Here is a 24,971-nt window from a genome sequence, read left to right as displayed (position 1 = left end):
TGTGTTGCTCATTCCACGAATACACGATCCTTACAAGTTGTACCTCGTTGTAAAGGTGACTAATCAGGCTTTCCAACGATATACATTACAATTCCAATTGGTATTATTAAAGGGGAGGAATAATCGACCGAAAAAATGTTTCCAAACTTTTTTTGAGGATTTTGGCAAAAAAATGTTGGCCGCTACCCGCACTGTTAGCTGTGCTGCTCATACCACGAATGCACGATCCTTACAAGTTGTACCTCATTGTTAAGGTGACTAATCAGGCTTTCCAATGATATACAATACAATACCAATTGGTATTATTAAAGGGGAGGGATAATCGACTGAAGAAATGTTTCCGAACTTTTTTTGAGGAGTTTATATGGAGAAACAGCTAGTCTCTTTCAAAAGAACTGAAGATAATATAGTTTTTCCAAAGGTACTATAAGTCCACATTAGAATAAAAGGTCTTTAGATTATTCAGGAGATGGTTCAAATAGCAATGGTTTTATATTACTATCCTCTGATCCAATAGTAACTGCCTTTGCAATATACAGCAGTTTATCACATACACCTAGAAGAGGTTGCAGAAATATCTTTGTGGGAGATCTTGTGTTTTGTCAGTCAGCTAATTCAAATGTTCCTGAGGATTTCTACCTGACATATTGATTGATATAAATGTTGAAATAAGATGTATTGCCTTAAAGCCTGTATCATAAACCAAAACAAACGTTTAAGAAAATACTGACAAGCAAGTTTGGGTGTTGTTAATATCTGCAATACTGTGTCTAATATATTTTATATTTGACATATAAAAGAATACCAACAAATAGGATAACATAATGCCACACAAAGGAACAATGATATTAATGATATTTTTTGAAAATGACAGTATATTGGTGTGTGTGTGTGAGAAAGAGAGAGAGAGAACATCTGTGTGTTAGTGTGTGTGTGTGTGTGCCTAGATGAATCAGCAATTTTTGAGAGCCTTAGTAAAACAGATGTCCAAACATCTGTCTTGGAAATCATCCTGAAGAAATAGCAGTAATATTGCGCTCTTGAAAAAAAACTAAAAACATTAATTTTAAGAACAAATACCCAAACATGACAGCACAATCAGTTTTCATATGCTGAAGATCCCATCCATAATGCCACTTATGTCTAAATAAAAAAACACAGTTTCGCTCAATGTATGAAACAAAAGTCGACATTCACTTCAAAGACTCAAACCGAGGGGTGAGAGAGAGAGAGAGAGAGAGAGAGACTGTTTTCCTCTCGGTCGCACAGCCGAAGACAAACCAGTCTGTGGGCAAGCCCGCGGGTTATGAAAAGCAATCACGACCACTTCCTGCAGATAACAGACATAAAGAGACGACCACTGGTTCCGTATGTATGAGTCTCATACACCCCGAAACAAGATAGGCAAAAGGCAATGCATCTCATTTGGTTTAGAGAGAAAGAGAGGAAGAGAAAGAAATAAAGAAATAAAGAGAGAGAGAGAGTGTGAGAGAGAGAGAGAGAGAGAGAGAGAGAGAGAACATTTCATATTGGTGTTGTGTGCACAGCTAAGGCTGGGAATGTAACTCCCAGCTAATCACAGCTTGTGTCCATTTAAGTGCTGAAGACACAGCGGTGGTGGTGGGGAGTCATGGGCACAAGAGAGGGACGGGCGTGCTGTAACAACACCCCTGTCCTCCCCAGCGCCCAACCACCCTGTCGAGCGCCTGCCCAAGTCACCATGAAGTGTGGCACAGCTTGCTGGTGGGCGGACAATCAGCAGAGATGTGGCAAGTTAGAGAAGAAATGGAAATAGAGAGAAGGAGAGATGGAGGGAAGGATGGATGGAGGGATGGATGGAGAAAGAGAGAGACAAAGCAGGGAGGGGGGTAAACGAGAAGACTGGAAGATGAAGAGGGGATGGGGTGAGAGAGAGTAAATAGAAAGAGAGGGGGCCAGAATGAGAGCAAGAAGAGAGGGAGAGAGAGACAGAGACTGAGGAAGAGATAGAAGGACAGAGGAGGGGAAAGGGAGTCCTCTTTTAACACCTCACAGGAAGAAATCCCACTTCTCCCTGAGAGCTGGGCAGCCATGGCAGCCATGGCCGCTGCCATTATGCAAATACACTTCCTCCCATCTGCTGGCCCAGCACTCCAAGGAAAACAAGCTCACGCGGAAACAACCGACAATGTTTACTTTCAAAGCCCTGCTGCCTCAATCTTGGCCACCATCGGAAGTTGTGTGGTGTCATTATATAATCCACTACATAATCCACTCAGACAAATCAAATCAAACCTTACTTTGTCCACAATACAAATCTATACAAAATCCCCACGGGGAATTAAATTGACAAGAGTGATGTCTTCTATTCACATTAGTGTCCCCTCGAAAGAGCCAATCAATCTTCTCTTCACTGAAGAACAACAGTAAAGATAATGTTATGAAAAGAGGAATATACCCTCTGCTCTAAACGTTTGAAATATCTCTCTTTTGGGGAGGATCACTTGGACAGCCTCACTCTGCCAGGTCTATGCATGATACAAACCAAAAAAGAAGGAGAGAATAGGCAGCACAAAAAAGAGAAAGACAGAGAGAGAGAGTGAAAGGGAGAGATAAAGAGAGAAGGGAGAGATGCATTACCTTCAAAAAATTCAGTGTCACAACATCACAGGCCTTAAGGCGATTTCGTCTGTGGAAAAACTAGGCAACACGCAGGCTGTGTCCTGCCCTGTGTCCTAGAAACTCAAGGTTAATGTAGCTCTGCTGCGTGTCTCATAATGGATTGGGGGCAGCAGTGGCCTAGAGACTAGAGGTGGAGACTGAAAGGTCCCATTCAAATTCTGATCCTGGCCCTGCAGGACTGGGAGAATGGAAATTCAACATCCTCCTTCAGGAACTTCATGACCCTGCAGGACCATGACAGTGTATGTGTGTGAGAAATATTTGCTTCAGTGTGTATGCTTCTATACAATTGTCTTTTATACAAGTCATTTGGCATCGAGAGACATTGCATTATTACATGATTCATGAAAAACAAAGGAAAGGATTACTACTCCCCCGTGGGATTATTATCACATGACTCATCAAAAACAAAGGAAAAGTTACTATTCCCCGTGGGATCATTATAACATGACTCATCAAAAACAAAGGAAAGGGTTACTACTTCCTGTGGGATCCACGCAATGGCAACAACATTTGTCTCCTGACATAAGAGTCACCAAAACAGACATACGGACCACCACTCATTTGATCCCTCATTTCAGTCAAGTGAGCCTATAAAACATGGCCTTTGGTCTCTCACAGGTGTCAGTAAGACCCCCCCACTACAATACACATATACACACACCCGCACACACACATACACAGGAGAACAGTACCAATAATGCCAGTGACAATAGCACAGGAGAGCTGCCCTCTACATGGTTCTCCACTCTTGGCTCTCACTGCTCCCTCACCCTCTCTCACTCTCTCTTCCTCTCTGTCTCTCTCTCTCTGAATCTCTCTATCTCTCTTCTCTTTCTCTCTCTCTCTCACTGTCTCTAACTGAGATGGAACATGACAAAGCAGTTTGACATTTCCAGCCTACAGACGCTTGTCCGACCCATGGTGTTTTGGCTGAAGGGAACGAACAGATGACTGTCTTTTTTTCTCTCTCTCTCTCTCTCTCTCTCTCTCTCTCTCTCTCTCTCTCTCTCTCTCACTCTCTCTCTCTCTCTCTTTTTTTTCACCACCTCTCGGGGTCCTGACTTCTCTGGTGACCTCAGTGCCACGCACCGGATTTCACGCTTTTACCAGCCAGGCTGAAAAATGGAGGCCCTGGAGCACATGGTTGTTGCTGCTGCCACTGTTGCGACTGTTGCTCTCAGTGACCTCCATCCGTTTTCCATCCGGCCCAAGTCCCTTCTGACGTCCCTCGCTTTTCTTTGCTTTATTATTCCTTTTTTTTTCTTTTTCTTGTTATTGCTTTTAAATCAAACGTCGAAAGATGTTGAACACTTTAGAAAAACAGCAGCGCTAGTCGATGCACCCAAAGTGATGTGGCCTACTTTGTGTGATGGTGGCTGGTGGCGCGAGAATGTGAGCACAGGATGTCAAGATCAATTTAATAGCTGCCATTGTGAGACGAGATAGCTCCCACGCTGGTTTGATGCTCCCCTGACATTTTCTTTTTTGTTTTCCACCATTTTCCCTTTTTTCTTCTGCTCTCACACTCTGTGAGCTCTTGTTATCCCCTGCTTTGTTGGGCAACTTTGAAAACTTCAGGTGCTACAGCTGTCAGCTGACACACAATTAGCGCTTCCTTAGTGGCGGGGTGCCTTGCAAACTCTGCCGAGCTTTCAGATGTCTATCAAATAAAAAAGAAAAAACAGAAATGTCCTTTTCGTACACATAAAAAACACTCCCCTAAGGAGTCTCCAGAGCGCATGGAGCGATTTCTCTGCAAAGATCGTATCCGTAAAATAGACGTTAAATTATAGAATAATGGGATTGTCAAGAGACTCTCTACTTGTGTTAGATGTCAGCTCAAGACCCTCTTCAGAATGCCATAGACACACAGAGAACAAAGAAATGTGAACTTGAGTGAATACACTACACACAGACAATTGTTCGTACTCACACTCAAAGTGTATTTGGGGACAAAAAGCCCCTTGTACCCTTAACAGCCATGTTTAAGTAAAAGTTCCACGTTCTTGAAGATAAGTCTTTCCTCCTATATTCAAGGACAGCAAGGCAAGGCCCTAACACCATAAACCCCCGTATTTAAGTAAAAGTTCTGAGTTCTTGGAGAGAACTCTTCTCTAGTAGGGATCTTGGCCCAGTGCAGTGAGAAAGAGATGGAGGCCTGACTTTGGCCCATTATCACAATAAATAACAAGGATAAAGTATGTGTGTGTGTGTGTGTGTGTGTGTGTGTGTGTGTGTGTGTGTGTGTGTGTGTGTGTGTGTGTGTGTGTGTGTGTACTGAGTGCAGTGGGAGTGATAGATGTGCCCCTGGTCAGGGCTCTCTCTGGGGGCCATCCAATTCTCAGCTCTGTCACTCCAACTGCACCATGGATGAAGTGCTACGCAACACACAGCCCCACATGCATGAACACACAGCCACACACTCATTACACACACACACACACACACACACACACACACACACACACACACACACACACAAAATAAATAAATACAAAATAAAAAACTGCCTGCAAAATCTATTCAAACACTGCGCAATACCCCTAGTGTGGCCCTGGTTTATGAAATGTAAGCAATCTCTGAGAAGACAAAAGCAATGCAGATCTCTGGCCCTTTCTCCCAATCTCACACAGTATTGCCATACAGTACAATACCAGAGCCAATTAGTTGGAACAGGAACTGTCTGAGGAGAGAAGACAAACTAGCTGCGGGGCCCACAGGGGAACTAAATAACCAATGGGCAAACTCAGAATCAATTCAGACACCATAATTCAGTTATTCAGTTGATAAATGACATTTCGTATCATTCAAACAGCTCCATGCAGTTTTATGTTACCTATTACGTATTTCCTATATTAACTGCAAATGTATCTACATTTTTATGAAGTAATAAATGAATGTGAGTCCTAAACATGTACATCCAATTACTACGGTATGACCAGTTTGAGAGGGTAAAGGAACTTTCTCGAACATTGTGTAGTGGTCTTGCACAAAAACATACAGAAGGCCTCTTTTCGGCCAAGAGAGACAAACACTACAGCAAAGGGCTCAGTCTGAGTGGCACTCTATAGCAGACCAGTAATCATACTCTCAGCTCCAACTCAACTCCCACTGGCATGGCAATCCTGTTTATTTACCATCTCATCTACACCTAACGATGCCCCCTTTACATAAACACGTCAAGGAGGGAAAGGGATCATCACTCAACATTCGATTCAACACTCCCCCTGACAGATGGCCAAGAACACTGATCCCTACGTCCAGATACATTGTAGATAACATCGGTGTTAAACATTAGCAGTTGGAAAGCCTGCAGGGGAGGGAGGTGGTGGTTTGGAATCCATCCACCTGTGTATCAGACAAAAGGCTATTCCTGGAGGTGAGGGATTTATTCTCCGTTTCCAGAAACGTGACTTGTCCTCTACTCTCACTGCCAAAGCAACCCAGACAGCAGAGGAACTGAGCCAAACTCATCCCGGATCAGAGCAAGATCAGGGCCAGATCAGAGCCGGATCAGAGCCAGATCAGAGCCACAACAGTTCCAGTGTTGCCTGCTCTCTCAAGGAATCCCTTAACTGCCATCTTGTGCTGTCCTTGCTGTGGCAGACTGGGCTGATGCCTGCCTCGTACCTGTCTCTGTGTGCTGAAGGGGAGCAGAGAACCCTGGGAAGGGATGGTTGTGATTTGTGGGGCTGCGTTGAGGCCGGTGATTGCCGATAAGGCTCTATGATGAAGCAGCAGCGATTCCCTCAGAGGGAAGCAACTGCGGAAGCTCATACAGAAAGGGTCTCCCCCCACCCCCCTCCCGCCACCCAAAACCACCCCATCGCACCCCCCCAACAAGCCCTCAATAGGCTGAGGTGTTCTCCCATGAGCGTTTAATAGGGCCATCAATCAAGCACACAGCATGGTCGAAGCATGGTCAGAGAGAGAGAGCGTTAGAGGCAGAGCTCCTGCTCAATACTAGATAACCAGAAACATTAGCAGCACCATAGATGAAAGAAAGAAAGCAAAATGTGGATGTAGATGGTTAAGGAATAGATGCTGAAATTAAATACTGAAATTAATTCAGCTAAAGTTGAAGATAACTGAAGTTAGTTGAAGACCAGGGCAAAGCATTTGTATGTAAATTACTTCACTATAAAGTAGGCTGTCTGCCTACAATGGCTGGAGTGGCCAATGCGGTTTAAATCACCGTGTGAAACAACAGAAAAATGGCTCTGAGGTGTAATGAAATTTCCCACAGGGTACTGCTAACTAAGCAGAGGCAATTGATCTGGAGTTCAATTACAGTATAACTGCAAATCCTATAAAATGCACAGTCAAGATTTAAACGGCCTTTAAGAACGTATTTACGGCCATGTCTCTTTGTGCGGTTCTGCACCGAATTACTTTTAAAGTTGCCCAGCAACAGCGAAAGTTCAAAGCCCAAGACGAATGAAGGGGGAGTCTTTAGATAGGTCTTAACGGAGCTTTCATTAGAATATCCTAGTATATCATTAGAGTGTGATTATAATATAGGGCCACGCCAAGGCCTAATTAACCCCTAGGTGGCCTACGGAGAGGAGAACAAGAGCTCCTCATCAGCCCTCATTAAGGCAGCTGAGGCTAGCCCTGGTCTGACTGTGGCACAGAGAGATTCAGACAGCGGCTCTCTAGGTGGCCAACCGACTGACTCTTTGGGCCGTGTCACAAAAATAGTGATTCTCTTTTGTAGCTAGGGTTTGAAGAAAAGGAAAAGGAATGTCATGACAATGGATGTGAATCCTGTATAAAAGACGTCTGTTACTTATGATATACATGTGACAACTATACATTTCTTCAAATCAATATCTGTGATCACAAGTTGAATGTATTATAATAGAGCACTTATTTATGGTCCAAATAGTGCCATTGATTTATGCTCTGGTGGCATCCCTGTGATCTCATACTGATCTCTTTCTCTCCTTCTTTCTCTCTTTCTTTCTTTCTCTCATCTTATTGTCCTTTCTCTCTCTCTCTCTCTCTCTCTCTCTCTCTCTCTTCTGGTTTCATTTGAATGCATCTGAAAACAAGCAGGTGTCTCAATTCTCTCTCTTTTTCTACCTGTCTGCTCTCCTCTCCTCTCCTCTTCTCTCAGTGGGCTGCGTGACTGACTGCAGGTGAAGTACATCTGCCAGGCTGCTGAGATAATCACCTGATGCCTAATTACTCTCGGACTTGGCAGCTCCACCCACCCTCCTGCACTTAGCTTCCCCGGGAAAAGACGTCTGCATGCTATTTTTGCACTAATCATCCAAAGATTTTATATCTTGAAAGCGCTGGCAGGTAATTGCATTGCTGATGTGGACTGAAAGGGCCTATTAGAAGGTAAACACTTTATTTTCTATGCTCAGAAACACAGAAAATGTACATGCTCTGCATTAAATGATGGAAGCTCTACTTTGTCAATGAGTGTCAATGCGTTTAGAATAGGAAGCTTTTCATTGGTTAAAGATGAATCGCTCATATCCAGGTTTTAGTTTTTTTTGCGAATGAATGAATGAATTCCTCTACATTTTTATGGACAATACATCACTGATATCTCTTTATGGTGATATTCAACAAATCATATGTGTAAATTGCCTGGGCATCATACCATGTCTGTCTAGACAAGTCACTTTTCTGGAAATATTGAGAGTAACCTTCCATCTGTATTCCATGCCATGCACTCTTAAAAATCAAGTCTAGCACAGAGTACAGGAGCTCCCCAGATGCCTAGGAGGGCCCTAACACACACACACACACACACAGAGAGACACACACACACACACACACACACAGCACTCAACCCACTTCAGCAAACTGGAGGGGGGAACATTTGCAATCATGGAACACGATCACACACGTACATACACACACACACACACACACACACACACACACACTTACGTACACATCTTGGCACTCAATACTCGGAGGTCTGGAGACGTGAGTGGCTATAAAAACTACTCTACAGCAACATTTGGACATGAAGTTCCCTCCAAAAAAGGGACCATATTTACAAAAGTGCCCATATCTCCGTGTCCGTGAGAAAGCCAGACAAGATTACATTTAAAGTGGTACTTCTCAAATCTCAGCTCTCTTTACAACTTCCTTGATGGTGTGGCCAAAAGTACGTTTCATAATAGTAGCTCTGCGGGTAGAATTTAATGTAGTGCAATTAAGCCTGATATCTATGACAGAAACTAAAGCCAAATAACTTGAGTAGCTACAACCCATCACCCAAAGCCATACTACATTTTTAATACAATAATGAAGACATGGCTAACATGATGGATTGCTTGTATTAGTACTATAAACACTGTCATTAAATCAATTTCAATAGTTTGAAGCCTTAAGTGTGTTCTCAGGGGGTATTGATTTGCTTTCTGTGAATAACATGTTGAAAAAAATAATGTAAAATAATGAATAATTCAATCATGGGAGATCAATCTCACTACAGGTACTTGACAATGAAAACAGATAGCCCAACTCAGGACAGCTCAGAGAAAATTATGTTTGGATCAATTAATAATGCACTAAAAACACATGCCAAACCATTAATGCCAAACACCATTTAGCTTTCTCTCTGTCATGGCACACACACACAAACACACAAACACATAAACACACACACACACACACACACACACACACACACACACACACACAAAAAACACACGCATACACACACACACTACTAATAACTACTAAAAAAACTAATATAATAAACAAAGCATTTCCCTCTATTTCCTTTTTCCCCCAACCTGGACAGGTCTCTCCATTCATCTGCCATTCCTGACGCGGGTCTTCAATCACCCGTTCACAGACCATTACATTCGGCTGAGAGCCACCATGATTGAACTTTGTGATGAACTACATCCTGACCCTCTTCAGGAAGAGAGGGGGGGGGGGGGGGGGGGGGGGTGAGGCGGGCAGGCGAGAGGTTCTCTCACAGAGGCACTGCACAACAACTTCCCCTGGCCTTAATGGGATCTCTTCAAAGTCACCTGGAGTCTGGAAATGTCGTTAAATGTCAGACTTTGGTGTCAAAAGACCTGCTACACTTCCTTCCACTGACTGACTCATCCCATTCTTTTGGGGGGGGTTCTTGGACAGTGAGGTAAAGTGGCCTGGTTTGTTGTGGGCTGTCCGTTTTCCATAATGCTTTTCAAAGCTACAAACACGAGGAAGTAAGATGAATACATGAGTAAGTAAGATGATAGGTAAGTAAGATTGTATGTAAGTTAATAAACAAACAAACAAATGGATGGATGGATGGATGAATGGATGAATTCAAAACACACTTCTGCGCAGGGAAGCCTGCGCTGAGGGAATCCCAGTGTCTATTATGTGGTGAGGGATGACAGGGAAGGAGGGAAGGAGGATTCCCAGTGTCTATTATGTGGTGAGGGATGGAGGGATGATAGGGAAGGAGGGAAGGAGGATACCAGTGTCTATAATGTGGTGAGGGATGACAGGGAAGGAGGGATGAGAGGGAAGGAGGGAAGTAGGATTGCTACTGGCTGTTCTCCCTCTGGATTCTCTCACAGTTTGAGACGCCCTTCACAGCCACTAGCATATGAATGGCTTAGCATACGGTACCCCCACCCCAGCTGCCTTAGACTGGCTTCTAAAACCAAGCACTGAGGATACAATACAAGCAAAAGCAAGGAAGGGAGAAATAAAAAATTAAAATCAGCATCGTTTAGATGTCATTTGGGCATAATTTGTCATTTTGTGAAAGCCATTAAACTGTCGACAGCCTTCAATTGGCTTGTCATTCAGATATCATTTAAAACCAAATTCATGAAGCATTTAAGTGCGCAATCAAGGTCGATGAGTGATGGCAAGGGTGTAGGTAAAAGTGCAGGTGCATGAGAGAAATTAAGACATTTAAAGTCATTGTGCAGTGAATTCTGGTCATTGATGTGAAATGTTTGAGAAATGTTTAATTAACTATTTATTCTCTAAAACTCACGTGTAAAAGAGGGGGGAAAAAAACGAAACTATTAGAGATGCTGGAGTAGACTTATTTTGACCTTAATTTCTCTTCCTTTTCTGTTCTCTTTGCCCCAGGCTCTTTCATCACTTCATGAGCCTGCTCAGACATGTGTGGCATTGGAGAAAGCACTGGGTCTGGAGGGCCGTGATTGTGAGTTGTTATTCGGGAGGAGGTGTGAGAGAGGGCTGGTGTTGGTGCCATTAGCTCAGATGGATGTCTGGTACCTGAAGGCAAGCGGGAGCCCGGCCATGAGGCTTGTTCACGTCCACTGCCACCAGCTGCCATCCACCCGCCGAATCCTCATGGAACATCTGAAAGAGAGAGAGAGAGAGGGGGAAAGAGAGAGAGGGGGGGGGGGGGGGGGGTGAAGACAGAAAAATAGATGGAGAGACAGAAAGGGGGAGGGAGGAAGAGAGGAAGAGAGAGACAGAAAGAGTAATAGAGGAAGAAAGACGGGATAAATACAGACAGACAAACAGAGACACAAATCCATTATTTATTATATGGTTATTACATGTATAGTGCATTGTCAAGATGTTGCCATAAATAATAATAACTCATAAACACAGAAGATCAAACACTGCATCATCAATCATGATAAGTGCATTCATGATGTGTGTCATACAGGCTAAAAGTATACAGATGTAACATATGCCATTATTGTGTGCCTTTTCCTAGTCTCGGCCTGCAACTCTGCACTTATCATCAGACCAATAAATCAATCAACACAGTCGACTTTAAACAGTAACCATCATTCATAACACTTAAACAGTAACAATCATTTATAAGTTATTACACAGCCAACTTACTATTGTAATGCTTTACATCATACCACAAACACCCACAACAGTGGCATCTTTTTATTATATCTCAGGGTCTATTGCTTTATAATAGAATTTGACTGGAAGATACACATGTTGAAGAGAGACTTTACCCACGGGTGGTAGCTACAAGAGTACGCATGTGCAGAACACATCGAATTTCTGACCCGCAATCAATTTCAGAGTCTTTATCATGTTAATTCATGTGCTATCTAATTCAATGCCTGTAACAATGCATTGTGGTGGAGCTTATTTTTAAAATATTCTTGCCCCAAGAAGACCTACATTCTCCCTTCCTATCAACCCCCTGAGTTTGAGATAACCAGTGAAAAGCCCAGGAGAAATCACTCCTCGTCATTATGGCTCATGCTAGCCCCTTGGCTGTGACAGATTAGAGAGGTTGCTGGAATTAATAGAAAATCACATGAGGAAGGAAAAAAAGAAAACAAAAAAAACACACCCTGGCCTCCATTGTCTCATACTCATAACTTTGTCATTCTCTGTGTTAATCTTCTTAATAAGCTTGACCAAAAAGTAATTCTATAGAAGAAATACTAAACAGTGGACAAACACTAAATCTGTCCTGTCCCCTTGGATCAACGCAAGGCCCTTTCATTTGCACTTAGATCACAAGAAGGACGATGGGTGTCTAGTTTGACGTCCGGTAACCGGCTGCTTTGTGTACCGTTCGAGCGCTAATTGCTTTTCTTTTCTTCGTAGATGACTTGGGCGTCTCAGTAATTAAAATGAAATTTAATAGTCAATGAGAGGCTAATTGTTCTCAAGGTCGTAACAACAGCTTGGGGTGTGTGGTTGGGGGGTTGGGGCAAGGGGAACAAATCAGGACATCAACAAAATTATGCAGATGGATAAAATGTAGCCTGTTTATTACAAAACTATAAAGGCTGCATAGGGCCTATTGCATGCATTTCAAGTTCAGTACCTCAGCCAATCCAGAGGCCTTCTGGTATTTCCTGCTTGATATTTTTGACACATTAAGCAGGATTTTTTTCTTTAATTACTTTCCACATTCCTTTCGTTTTTCCCCCTCCTCCCTTGATGTCTGTGGCCTTTGCTGATTTTCCCAGCCTCTATAAAGATCTATTGCTTTTACAACTGTGGCAGACTAAAACACTAAAACCACAGGGCTGTTTATCTACAGAATCCCATTACAGATAAGGAATCAATTTAAAGTTGAGAGAAGGATAGCCAGCAATGTTATTGAATCCACACTCTCCCCGATTTCCTCACAATGAACTGTGCCTTATTGCATTTTTTTCTAGGAATTTCCTTTTCAATTTAAATGCTGAACTTTATTTTGGTTAAAATCCTGACAGGACATCCCCAGCGCATAAGCCCCTAGCTAAGCCATTCTCCATAAATTGGCCAGGCCTTTAAAAAAGTTATCTGTAACTCCTCTGTGCTCATTTGGGATGAAGTGTGATTTCATTTTTTTCCTCATTCGCAAATGAAAGCCCTCCCCTTGGTCTGTGTGAGTTAACCTGTAGTGCAGCGAAAAAAAATCAATTGATAATGAAATACAAAAAAAAAGAAAGAAAAAAAAACGTCAGACTGGGGCATGTTGAGCCCACATACATCCCCAGGGGGCAACATCCATCCTAACTTTACCCAAAAAAACGAATAGCACCAATGCCAAGTCCACTCATGCCAAGTCCACTCCACTCAAGCCAAGTCTTGGCTCCTCTCGTGGCAGCGCTCCAACTTAGCCACGTTTGGCACCGCAGAAAGCAGAGCAGTTGAAGAAGAGAGCCACTTTCGGCTGATTTCACACGTTCGCAAGTTGCTCACATCTTTCAGCCATAAGCCCACACACTCCAGATTTGCGTTCAAATTCGCACCACACACACAAAATAACTTGAGTTGACAAAAAATTCTTGAAGAGATTTAGTGAGGAGGAGGAGGAGGAGGAGGACAGGGAGTCTCAGTATTGTTTCTCCGTACTAAAAGATGTCTTTCTTTCAACAGGGATGCTGGAATGGGGGTGGGTGGGGGGTGGAAGGGGTCAGAGCAGACTCTGTTTCCCAGCTGGAGGCGAGCCCGCGGACACGAAAATGGAGACTGGACAGGTGGTAGCCACCTCGCTACCAGACGGGGCGGCAGAGAATCAAAAGCTCCCAGAAAAAAACCTCACCCACACACACACACACACACACACACACACACACACACACACACACACACACACTCACAAATGCACACATTTGTACACATTCCCACACACAACAGCCAAACATTTCTCTCTCTCTCTCCCACACAAACACACATATCTTCACACACACACACACACATTCACACGTGCACACTGTATGATCACAAAATGGTGCCAAGTATGTACTTACAGACACAGGCACATATACAGCTACACAAACCTGCCAAAAATGCACTCAGACCCATCACCCATTGCACACACACACACAAACACACACACACACACACACACACACACATACACACACACACACACACACACGCTCGGCCCCTCTGTCTGCCTGCCTCCAGCGTGACTAACCTCTCTCAGCTCTGCCAGCCCTCCCCATCGCTTCCAGACTGTGTCTGGGGCCCCGCCCTGCACCCTGACAAGTGGCCAGATTTATTTAAAAAGCAGCCTGCTCTCAGGTGCGGCCCCTGGGGACCTGTCTGCATAATGCCCTCACATTCAAGGCTGGCTCTGTTTGAGTGTCTGTGTGGTTTTGTGTTTCCCCTAAAAAATGGCTATGTATATTGTTTGCATCTAGTTTGGTTTGTTTGTGTGTGTGTGTCGGTGTGTGTGTGTGTGTGTGTGTGTATGTGTGTGTGTGTGTGAAAGAGAGAGAGGGTGAGCCAGAGAGAGAGCGATAATGTGTGTCTGTGTGTGTGTGTGCATATTCACATATATACAAGTATGATTTAATGTGTGTTCATGCATGGCTGTGTGTGTGTGTGTGTGTCTATGTGTGTGTGTGTTGGCGAGTTTATTTATGCACCTGTGTTTTTGAGCACCATGCAGTTTATCAGGTTTTCTTTTGTACCTCTGCGCATAAAGCATTTGCATATCCAATCATCATTACTATTAGACTCTGAAATGATAGTCTTCCATTAGATGAGGCCGGCTTGCACATTAAATGCTCGATTCAGCTGCCTGCACATACGTTCAGAAGACTATATGAGCCCAAAGAAAATACAAAATGAACCTTCTTCTGGCTTCTATAAGCAATTAGGTATTTAGTCTATAGTATTTTTTATTTCTTTGTATTCTGTGTCTCTGTTTGTCTTTCTAAATGTGTACTGCTTGGTCTAGTCAGTTGAACATTTAGCCCTTCTTAAAGTCCTTGGCTGTTTACACTCTCAAACATCCCTGTGCAGTGACATGCGGTTACAGTCCTCAACAGACACAAGCAGCCCCTCCTGTATGTGGTCTCATGTCATTACCCTTATGTGGATGTGGTTAACCCTGGCGGTTGCTGTTGAAGCCCGGTAAGTGTGTGAGTAAGTGGTTGTGATGTTTGCCTACACCTGTGTGTGACCACTGATTGCATGGCTGGCCACCAAGTAGACAGCTGTGGTTTCATGCTGGGATATTTACATGATGGTTTAACATTGGCTACTGTGTTAAACCTTAACACTCATGTGGTGAGAGCTTTGTGGGTGAAAACAAGGCATGTCTGAGTTCTTTACTAGCATAAAAAGAAGTGTGAGGCTGTTGATATATTGCTGTCTCCATTTAGGGACATCTGTGCTTAGCTGTACTACTGACTTTTTGTGTCTACTCTAAAAGGCTCTCGACACATTACCCATCGACATTTGGTGGAAGCAGTGGGATGGCTGGCCGTGAGGTCATCGGAGCCGTGCCTAGTAAGTAAACTGTATGAGGGACCCCTTTGTGAGGGATGCCTGTGTGCATGGGTGTGCTTCCTGAAGGGGAGAGCAATGTGACCGAGTGCCGTCACTAAAGATAAGTATGTGCTCTGACTGTCATAACATTGAGCCTGGCTCTTTGGCATTTCGGTCAGAGTGCAGGTGTGGTACCCTGTAGACCTGTGTTCAAGGCAGGGTGGGGTAACTGCTCTCTCCCTTCACTACATCAGTTGAACAGAAGAAAAAAAACACACACACACAGTCAAATACATGAGACCCTGATGTGTGTTTGCAAGCCCAGCACTGATTTATCTGTTCATCAGTAAGAGTACTCTAGGTGTTTTCCCTACACCCATGAAGTGGTCCAGCTGTTCTCTCCCGGTAGATGACTTACTGCATGTGGTCCATACATGCTGTTGTCTTCAGGTATATATCTTACTGCATGTGGTCCATACATGCTGTAGTCTTCAGGTATATATCTTACTGCATGCTGTCCATACCTGCTGTTATCTTCAGGTATATATCTTACTGCATGCTGTCCATACCTGCTGTTATCTTCAGGTATATATCTTACTGCATGCTGTCCATACCTGCTGTTATCTTCAGGTATATATCTTACTGCATGCTGTCCATACCTGCTGTTATCTTCAGGTATATATCTTACTGCATGCTGTCCATACCTGCTGTTATCTTCAGGTATATATCTTACTGCATGCTGTCCATACCTGCTGTTATCTTCAGGTATATATCTTACTGCATGCTGTCCATACCTGCTGTTATCTTCAGGTATATATCTTACTGCATGCTGTCCATACCTGCTGTTATCTTCAGGTATATATCTTACTGCATGCTGTCCATACCTGCTGTTATCTTCAGGTATATATCTTACTGCATGCTGTCCATACCTGCTGTTATCTTCAGGTATATATCTTACTGCATGCTGTCCATACCTGCTGTTATCTTCAGGTATATATCTTACTGCATGCTGTCCATACCTGCTGTTATCTTCAGGTATATATCTTACTGCATGCTGTCCATACCTGCTGTTATCTTCAGGTATATATCTTACTGCATGCTGTCCATACCTGCTGTTATCTTCAGGTAGATGACTTACTGCATGCTGTCCATACCTGCTGTTATCTTCAGGTATATATCTTACTGCATGCTGTCCATACCTGCTGTTATCTTCAGGTATATATCTTACTGCATGCTGTCCATACCTGCTGTTATCTTCAGGTAGATGACTTACTGCATGCTGTCCATACCTGCTGTTATCTTCAGGTATATATCTTACTGCATGCTGTCCATACCTGCTGTTATCTTCAGGTATATATCTTACTGCATGCTGTCCATACCTGCTGTTATCTTCAGGTATATATCTTACTGCATGCTGTCCATACCTGCTGTTATCTTCAGGTATATATCTTACTGCATGCTGTCCATACCTGCTGTTATCTTCAGGTAGATGACTTACTGCATGCTGTCCATACCTGCTGTTATCTTCAGGTATATATCTTACTGCATGCTGTCCATACCTGCTGTTATCTTCAGGTATATATCTTACTGCATGCTGTCCATACCTGCTGTTATCTTCAGGTATATATCTTACTGCATGCTGTCCATACCTGCTGTTATCTTCAGGTAGATGACTTACTGCATGCTGTCCATACCTGCTGTTATCTTCAGGTATATATCTTACTGCATGCTGTCCATACCTGCTGTTATCTTCAGGTATATATCTTACTGCATGCTGTCCATACCTGCTGTTATCTTCAGGTATATATCTTACTGCATGCTGTCCATACCTGCTGTTATCTTCAGGTAGATGACTTACTGCATGCTGTCCATACCTGCTGTTATCTTCAGGTATATATCTTACTGCATGTGGTCCATACCTGCTGTTATCTTCAGGTAGATGACTTACTGCACGTGGTCCATACCTGGGTGGTGGCAGTTGATGTGGTGCTGCTTCTGGATCCCCACATCTGCTGAAACTGGACCCGGATCTCAGCGAAGGTCTCGATGATGACGGCAATGAACACATTCTGATGAGATATGAGATCACAGGGGGAGGAGAGAAAGAGTGTAAGTCTGTGCTTCGTATCAGAGGTCATATCTTCATTCTGCCGGGGGAGCACCAGCAGCTCCGTTAGGGCCAGACAGAGGCTGTATGTTCTCTATGAGTCATGCAAACAAATGCCACACACACGGATGCACACACACACACACACATACACATACACATACATACACACACACCCATGCACACATACACACACGCATACAAACACATACACACACAGACACACACACACACAAACATGCATGTCTGTGCTTGTGTGTATGTGTGTGTGAATATCTACAGAAAAAGCCAGGCGATAGCAAACCATTCAAGGCTTCCCCTCCCTATTTCCCCTCGGAAGCAACTATTAATTATTTCCTCTCTCTTACTCCCTCTCTCTTTCTCTCTATCTGTCTCTCCTTCTTTTTCCCGCTGGTTCCCCGGGGGGCTCTGAGTCACACTATGATATGGACAGCGTGTATTTCCTTGTATCTCTCTGTACGGCACACAGCATGGTGTGATATGAAAGAGAAGGGAGTGTTGCTCAGGTGAGGTGCTACACTCACTAAAAGATCTGTTCCAGATCAAAAAGCAGAAAATGACGATGCCAATTCACACGTTTCCTCAGGATTAAAAGATCGCTAATTCACACATGCCATATTGTACCCAGTGCTGCCAGCCTTTCAACGTTGTTATTATGAGGCCATGTTGGTTATTTTTATATTCTGATGGCACTGTTGCTGTAATGATGAGAACCAAATTCCAAAGTGGTCATGGTGTTGTTGTTCTGCATCTAAAACCACAAAGGTCATGGCTCGTTTCGTCAAGGTAGAATGAGCACAACCGGAATTCTCCCACTCAGTGGAAAACTGCCTTGTGCAAACAATTAGTTTAAATTAAAAAGAAAATGACTACACTGAGCCCCGCCTAGAATGGACAATAACGCAACAAAAACCACATTTGGACAAGGGACACTCTGTGACAAGGTGAATTAAAACTGAATTAAACTGAACTGAGAAGAGTTATCAGTTTTAGAGAGAGCAGACAATTGGTGAAGTGTACACTCATGAAAGGGAGACAGAGGGAGAAAGACAGATAGAGAGATAGAGATAGAGAGATACCTTGACCAGCCAGGCGAGGAAGAAGATGAGTGTGATGAAGTAGAAGTAGGACCGCCAGCGTGGGAAGCTGTCGATGGCGCGGTACATGAGGAACACCCACCCCTCCTGGGATGCCGCCTCATACACCGTAAATATGCTGGTGCCTGGGAAGGGACAGAGAGAGAGAGAGAGAAAGAGAGAAAGAGAGATAGAGAGAGAGAGAGAGAGAGAGAAAGAAAGAGAGAGAGTGTTTACTATTCTGAGGTAATAATTATTCTGATGCATCTGTACATTTTTCTGTAATGCAAAGGTCAATTTTTCCATGTTAGAACTCATGTACATACACTCAAACGCACACTGTATGAGAGAGAGAGAGAAAGAGAATGTAAGAGTGTGTGTGTGTGTGTGTGTGTATATATATATATGTATCTATGTCAAATCACCCAGCCTACTGAACAAAGACACATAGGAAGACAGAGAGCAGGAGAGAAATGAAGAAAGACAGAAAGAGAAAGACAGGAAAACTCCCTGTTCCCTGCAGGCTGTGGAGGTGAGTGCTGGCTCAGACACAAACATGCAGGCATAAACAGAAACAAAGAGCACGGAGAGCCGCGAGGCCAGGAGGGATTAACAGCGGCTCATCGTCAGGCGCTTTTCATTACTCTGATGCACCTCTCTCAGCCAGAGAACACATCCAGGAGCCCCACTTCCACCACGCAACACACCGACACACACAGGCCCATCCAACCCCGGCTATACGCGCATTCCGCGTCGAAACACTTCAAACAAACATGAGAACAGACGTGTGTGTGTTCCAAAGATAGCTCCACTGCCTTTCCTGTCAGAAAGCAGAAGTAGAAACACAGCTTTGAAGAGGCCTTTTTTTTTTTTTTTAAATAAGGTATGGAAATATAGGTAATTGGAGACCCACCAAAGATCGACCAAAAAAAGACTCCTGATTCAGTTGGGTTGAGCAGACTGAAGCTGTTGTCCCATGGATGGCCTCTTAGAATATTAACTGAATGTCTCCATTTGTCTATTACGGGTATAACCATCATGATAATAAGACAACAGCTGGTCACACACTAGTCTGTTTCTGAACTACCAAACATGACGCCACATTGACAAGAGTCTAGTGTACGTCAAAAATCTGGTATCAGCCAGAGATAAAGGGAGTGAAGGGATATACATCAGTAGCTACAGATTCAGTATATGTAACTTCAGTCACCCAGCACTGATGCCAAAAAAGAGAGATGGGCAGAGGAAGAGAGAGAGAGAGAGAGAAAGAGAGAGAGCATTGGGGTTACATTTCGATTGTGTGTGTAGGGTGGGCGGTGGCAGGAGATGTTGTCTAAGAGACAGGCAGAGAGTGGAGGAAAGAAAGAATGAGAAAAAAAAAAGAGACAGAGAAAGGGATAGAAGGAAAGAGAGAGAGAGAGCGATAGAGTGATTTAGCACTTGCTCTTTATTCATGAGCAAGTGATGAGGGTGGTGGCGAGACTGTGAGGCTGCCACATGCCAGCATGAAGTGTGCCACCATCATGCCCTCCTCGCTCTTCACACCGCGTCTCAGGCTGCTTCCTGTCAAGGACGCTCCCTCGCACCGACACTCGCATAACAAACAGCACCATACTCTTAAAAAACAGCAACAGCATCCACGCCCACATCATCCAGCACCCCCTGGACTCTCTCCCCCACCCTAACCATGTGTTTCTAAAGTACAGCAACACCCTGTGCAGACCACTGCAGTGGGACATTGACAGTTAGGTCACAACAGCTTTCGTGACGGCTGCAGAAAAGACGGGTACAAAAAACTAAAAGAAATCAGCAAAAAACAAGAAGAGGCCCTGTGGCTTTTCTAAACACACAAGCTTATGCACTGACACAGCAGGGTTACTGACAGTAGTTCATCCACTTCAATTTGGCTGTCTTTGCCTGAGCCGTGTGAATCATAGCAAGAGCTACTCCTGCCACTCGCAGACTCTTGTTAGGAAACACTCGAGGGACAAAGTGCTGGTACTGAGGGGTTAAGCCATGCATCAGGACAAGCAATTCAACTGTGATTTTTCACCAGTGCAGAGACGACAACTAAGAGTGTGTTGGTGTGTGTGTGTGTGTGCATCTGTGTATGTGTTTTCGTTTGTTTCTCTGTGTGGGTGTGCGTGCGTGTGCTTTGTGTCAAAAGAAGGATAGTTTAGGCAACAAAAGCAGCTAAATTCTACTTCAAAATTCTGTAATCTGAATCTCTCCGACTGAAGCCCCACTCCGGTTAAAGTGACTCTAACAAAGGTAGAATTTCCAGAAATTAGACATACGGAACACTTTGTGGGAGGCGTAAGTGTTTTCTCTCTCTCTCTCTTTCTATCTCTTTCCCTGAGGCTCAGCATGCCGCTTCGCTGACAGGTCTGCAGTCTAAATGGCCGGTGCATTCACATACTTACACAAGCATCACAAAAGAAGGGAGCGCAATATTCTGCATTACGAAACAAGCCTACAGAGCAGAAAAAGCTAGAAAATGCTCTCAAAGAAAACGGCTCCACCATGCCACGTTATTATCATTTCTTTGGTCTGATAGTCCAAGTGTTGAGACAAAAAATTGCATAAGCCGTAATTGCAAGCGGGTAGCGATAGTGAATAGGAACATGAGTCACCACCACTGCTTTTCTCCCCAGACGACAAAGAAGTATTTCGGCACTCCCACACAGATTGGAAAAGGTGTGTTTGAGCTTGTGTGAGCACTCTGTTTTCAGTCTCAGACGTGGAGCTGGCAGTGGTTCCATCCATCAGCCATTCCAGCATTTAGAGCCGCCTCTTCCTTCACAGAAGTTTCCAGATAAGTGACATGTCCTGTGTGTGTACCTCTGCCACAGGACTGGTGTCATTCCTGAGTGATAAAATATCACCCTGCTGCTAAGATCCACTAAGACCAGAGAGAACTTTTTAATCGTACTGCTTTTTTGTTATTTTCTCTCTTTTTTTTTGTAGGAGAAAATGTTCTTGCAAATCTTGTTTATTAGCAGGGTTCAGGGAGAATTAGTTTCAGAGCAGTGTTAAGAATATCTTCAGAAAATCTGCATGGTGGTGAACAAGCCTTTATAAGGTCACTCAACAAGACTGAAGTTGTTTTAAAGATTTGAGCCTCATTAAGTGACAACACGTGTTTAAGAATGGACATGTTTAACAGCCACGTTGGTTTTCATTAATAAGAAATGGCTCGAAAACAAGCAGTGTTCTTCTACCACAAACAAACATCTTATGGTTCCACTAAATCTGAGAACATTTCCTTGAATGACAAATAGCCGGCAATTGAGATATACACCAGATTTCTAGGAAACAATCACTTGAATGGCTTTGATCATGACCATGAATTTTTATGGCCAGCATCACTAATCCTGTTGCCATCACCAACATCACTAGTCCTGCTGGCTGATAATGTTAGAACAATTAGAAACATGATTTGTACAATCTGTTTAAGCTGCATTTGTGATAGACATCCTGGTCAAAAATATAGCTCGTCATCTAAAATGTGACAAACTACCATATTCAAAATGCTTTTTACTGTATATAAATCAAGTTCTACCAGTACATGTTTCATTAGCTAAAAAGCCACCCTTATGTTTTAAGGACTATCCACAATCATGTTCAGATACTAATTGTGGATGGAGTTTAAAACATTCTCCTCCTGCTGCACACAGGCCTTTATTAGTATAGTATTGTTCCTGTCACAGGCTCAGCACACACAGCCATAACAACAACTGACAACGGAAGCTTATCTGGTTGCCATGGACGCACCAAGCTCATTGAAGCCGCTGTAGCCCAGCTCCTGCCTGCTGAGTCCCAGGTCCTCCAGGTCCACACACTTGAAGCCCGCTGGACACTGGTAACCCTCGCCGTCTGGGGAGCAGTGGGTGTCAGGGATAGCCAAGTTGTTCCAGGACACGTTCCTGGGGAGACCATGAGATGGAGCAGACAGTATAGAGTTAGACAGGTTGTTTTCTATTTCTAGGTATAGGCTGGAGTAGCTAGAGTAGCCTCTGTCACTCTCAGGTAAGGGGAGACCAAATCTAAAAATGACGGGGATAACATCAGCATGATCAACAACATTCAAATCTCAAAAAACCCGGGCCTTGGCTAAAAAGGTTGTTAGCTGCATTGCAATAATACAGAGTTGACCAGCATTGGCGTGCATCTGCTATATACAAGTATTTGAAAAGGAAGGAGACGTGGCTAACCTTACGGTGCAAATCCATACAAGCGATCTGAGCGACGCGATCAAATTCCATTGCTTTGAGTGGGCGTGTTCTTTCTCTGAAATGTTGGCCGCTGAAATATCGCTCCTCATTTGCATAAGTTTGAGCATGTTCGAATTTTCATCAGGCGCGTCGCTCAGATCGCTGGTTTACGTCACAATGGAGCTGGCTCCCGTTGAAATGCATGGGGTCGCCCAGATCGCGTCGCCCAGATCGCTTGTATGGATCTGCACCGTTAGTTTAAAACCAATTTAGGTACGATGAGTACAACTGATGCATGACATTCTGAAGACGGAAATTCCCATTGAAATGTTGGCCATTGTTGGACGTTTCCATATCAACACCTTGTTTGTCACTAATTCACTATTTTGTGTAAATAGCCCAAACCTTTAAAAACGTATTCTACTGACTATGCTTTCTCCAACAATGCTATGTGCATTAAGAAGATAATTAGGAAAGCGACTTTTGTCTTGTAACAGATGCTGAATGTAAATCTTGTGATAACAAACCCACGAGATTATGCTTTCCCTCAACTGAACACCACTTGACATCCTTCGAAAGTGTCTCCAGTATTTTGGATTTTTTTCCTGCAATTAATGAAATAATGGATAGAATATAATGCTTCATGGTTTGTTTATCATCAATATCCCTTTAATGAATAAAGCATGGTTAGTGCATGAACCTCGAATCTTGAAATTATTAGTCGAAAAGTATTTGAGAGAATAATAAATTGTCAAAATGGTTGTCTTTAGCAGTTCTATATTTCATACCAACATTGGTTCATGTGACTGGTATCAAAAACAAAAAGCAAACAAATATACAAATAAGCATGTTAACAGTAAACCCATCTCATGTATTTTTGATCCACACCATGTATAAACGTTGCTTTTTTGAGAGAAATGGTTCCGTTTTGACCCCGAGACGAATCTCAAAGCTATCAACATCTTAGCTGGAGCCTGCAGGGAGACTAGCTAGCAGTGGGCTCAACTGTGACCACACTGGTGCTGTGCATTTGCACATTTCATGGCCATTTCTTATGGTTATGGTAATTAAGACTTCAGGAAGACCATCAATACCAACAGATAACAAAGAAACAGTATCAATGCCACTAACAATGTAAAGGAACTACACATGCAGGATCCTACACAGAAACACACACACACATACAACAACCATACCCACACACAGTTATCTATCTATCTATCTTATACATATTTATATATATATATATATATATATATATATATATAGAGAGAGAGAGAGAGAGAGAGAGAGAGAGAGAGAGAGAGTGAGAGAGAGAGATAGAGAGAGATAGAGTGGGAGACATACACAAACCACACATATACACGCACACAGACACTCACACATACAGACACACAGAAAATCACACACACACACACACACACACACACACACACACACACACAACACACACATACACACACACACACACACACACACACACACACACACACACACCACACACACACACACACACACACACACACACACACACACACACACACACACACACACACACACACACACACACACACACACACACACACCCCTCGGGGGCACAGGTGTTTCTCTCAGTGCCGCTTGATGTCCCTAATGAAAATGAATGCGTTCAAATTGGTTAGCCAGACATTCGACCAAATTGTTTATTAAGCACTTTGAAATGAGACCAGATAATGTATTGCAGTATCAGATAGACTAATCAGAGCCTTGACAGTGAATCAAAATACCTCTAATTATATGATAATAGATATTCACACTGAGCGTTATCAAATAAATGAACCCCATTTTTATAAACCCAGGTTCATCAATACCTTAAATGAATTACATTTTTATATAAATGCAAAAATGCAAATAAGGTTAACCTAAACGGGAAAAGATGACATGATGACATTAAAAGAAAATCCCTTTGAGTTTGACCTTCTCCTTTCTCAGGGTATGCAGAGCAGAGCATACACATTCTATCAATGCGACTTGTCAAGAGCTGCTTTACTGGAAATGTCTCTGTGAGTGAATATGATGAAACTACCAAAGAGCTCTTAAGGTGTGCCCTCTACCACAAGAGGCAAAGCCATGATTGGCAAGGCATAGGACATAGGAGGGAGTAAAATGTGGTTTCGTGCAAATTCAACAGTTCTCTTCTCTTCCTGGCAATTCTTCTCAACCTCAGTGAAGGCTCTGCATAAACTGGGCTTT

General features: G+C 43.3%; 1 protein-coding gene across 1 annotated transcript in view; it reads right to left on the bottom strand.

Moving 5' to 3' along the window:
- nalcn (sodium leak channel, non-selective) overlaps positions 1 to 24,971 on the bottom strand; it is a gene marked incomplete at both ends in the record, with an annotated part of 105,470 nt that overhangs the window by 72,400 nt on the left and 8,099 nt on the right. Inside the window, 4 exons of the mRNA XM_080838194.1 lie at positions 10,894 to 10,980; positions 17,286 to 17,390; positions 18,529 to 18,671; positions 22,300 to 22,451. Coding sequence (XP_080694320.1) covers positions 10,894 to 10,980; positions 17,286 to 17,390; positions 18,529 to 18,671; positions 22,300 to 22,451 — 487 coding nt within the window. The remainder of the gene's footprint in view (positions 1 to 10,893; positions 10,981 to 17,285; positions 17,391 to 18,528; positions 18,672 to 22,299; positions 22,452 to 24,971) is intronic.

Source organism: Sprattus sprattus, assembly GCF_963457725.1.
Source record: "Sprattus sprattus genome assembly, chromosome: 5".
Classification (NCBI taxonomy): Eukaryota; Metazoa; Chordata; class Actinopteri; order Clupeiformes; family Clupeidae; genus Sprattus; species Sprattus sprattus.
Note: the sequence above shows the minus strand (reverse complement) of the source record. Positions and strands in the feature narration are given on the sequence as shown.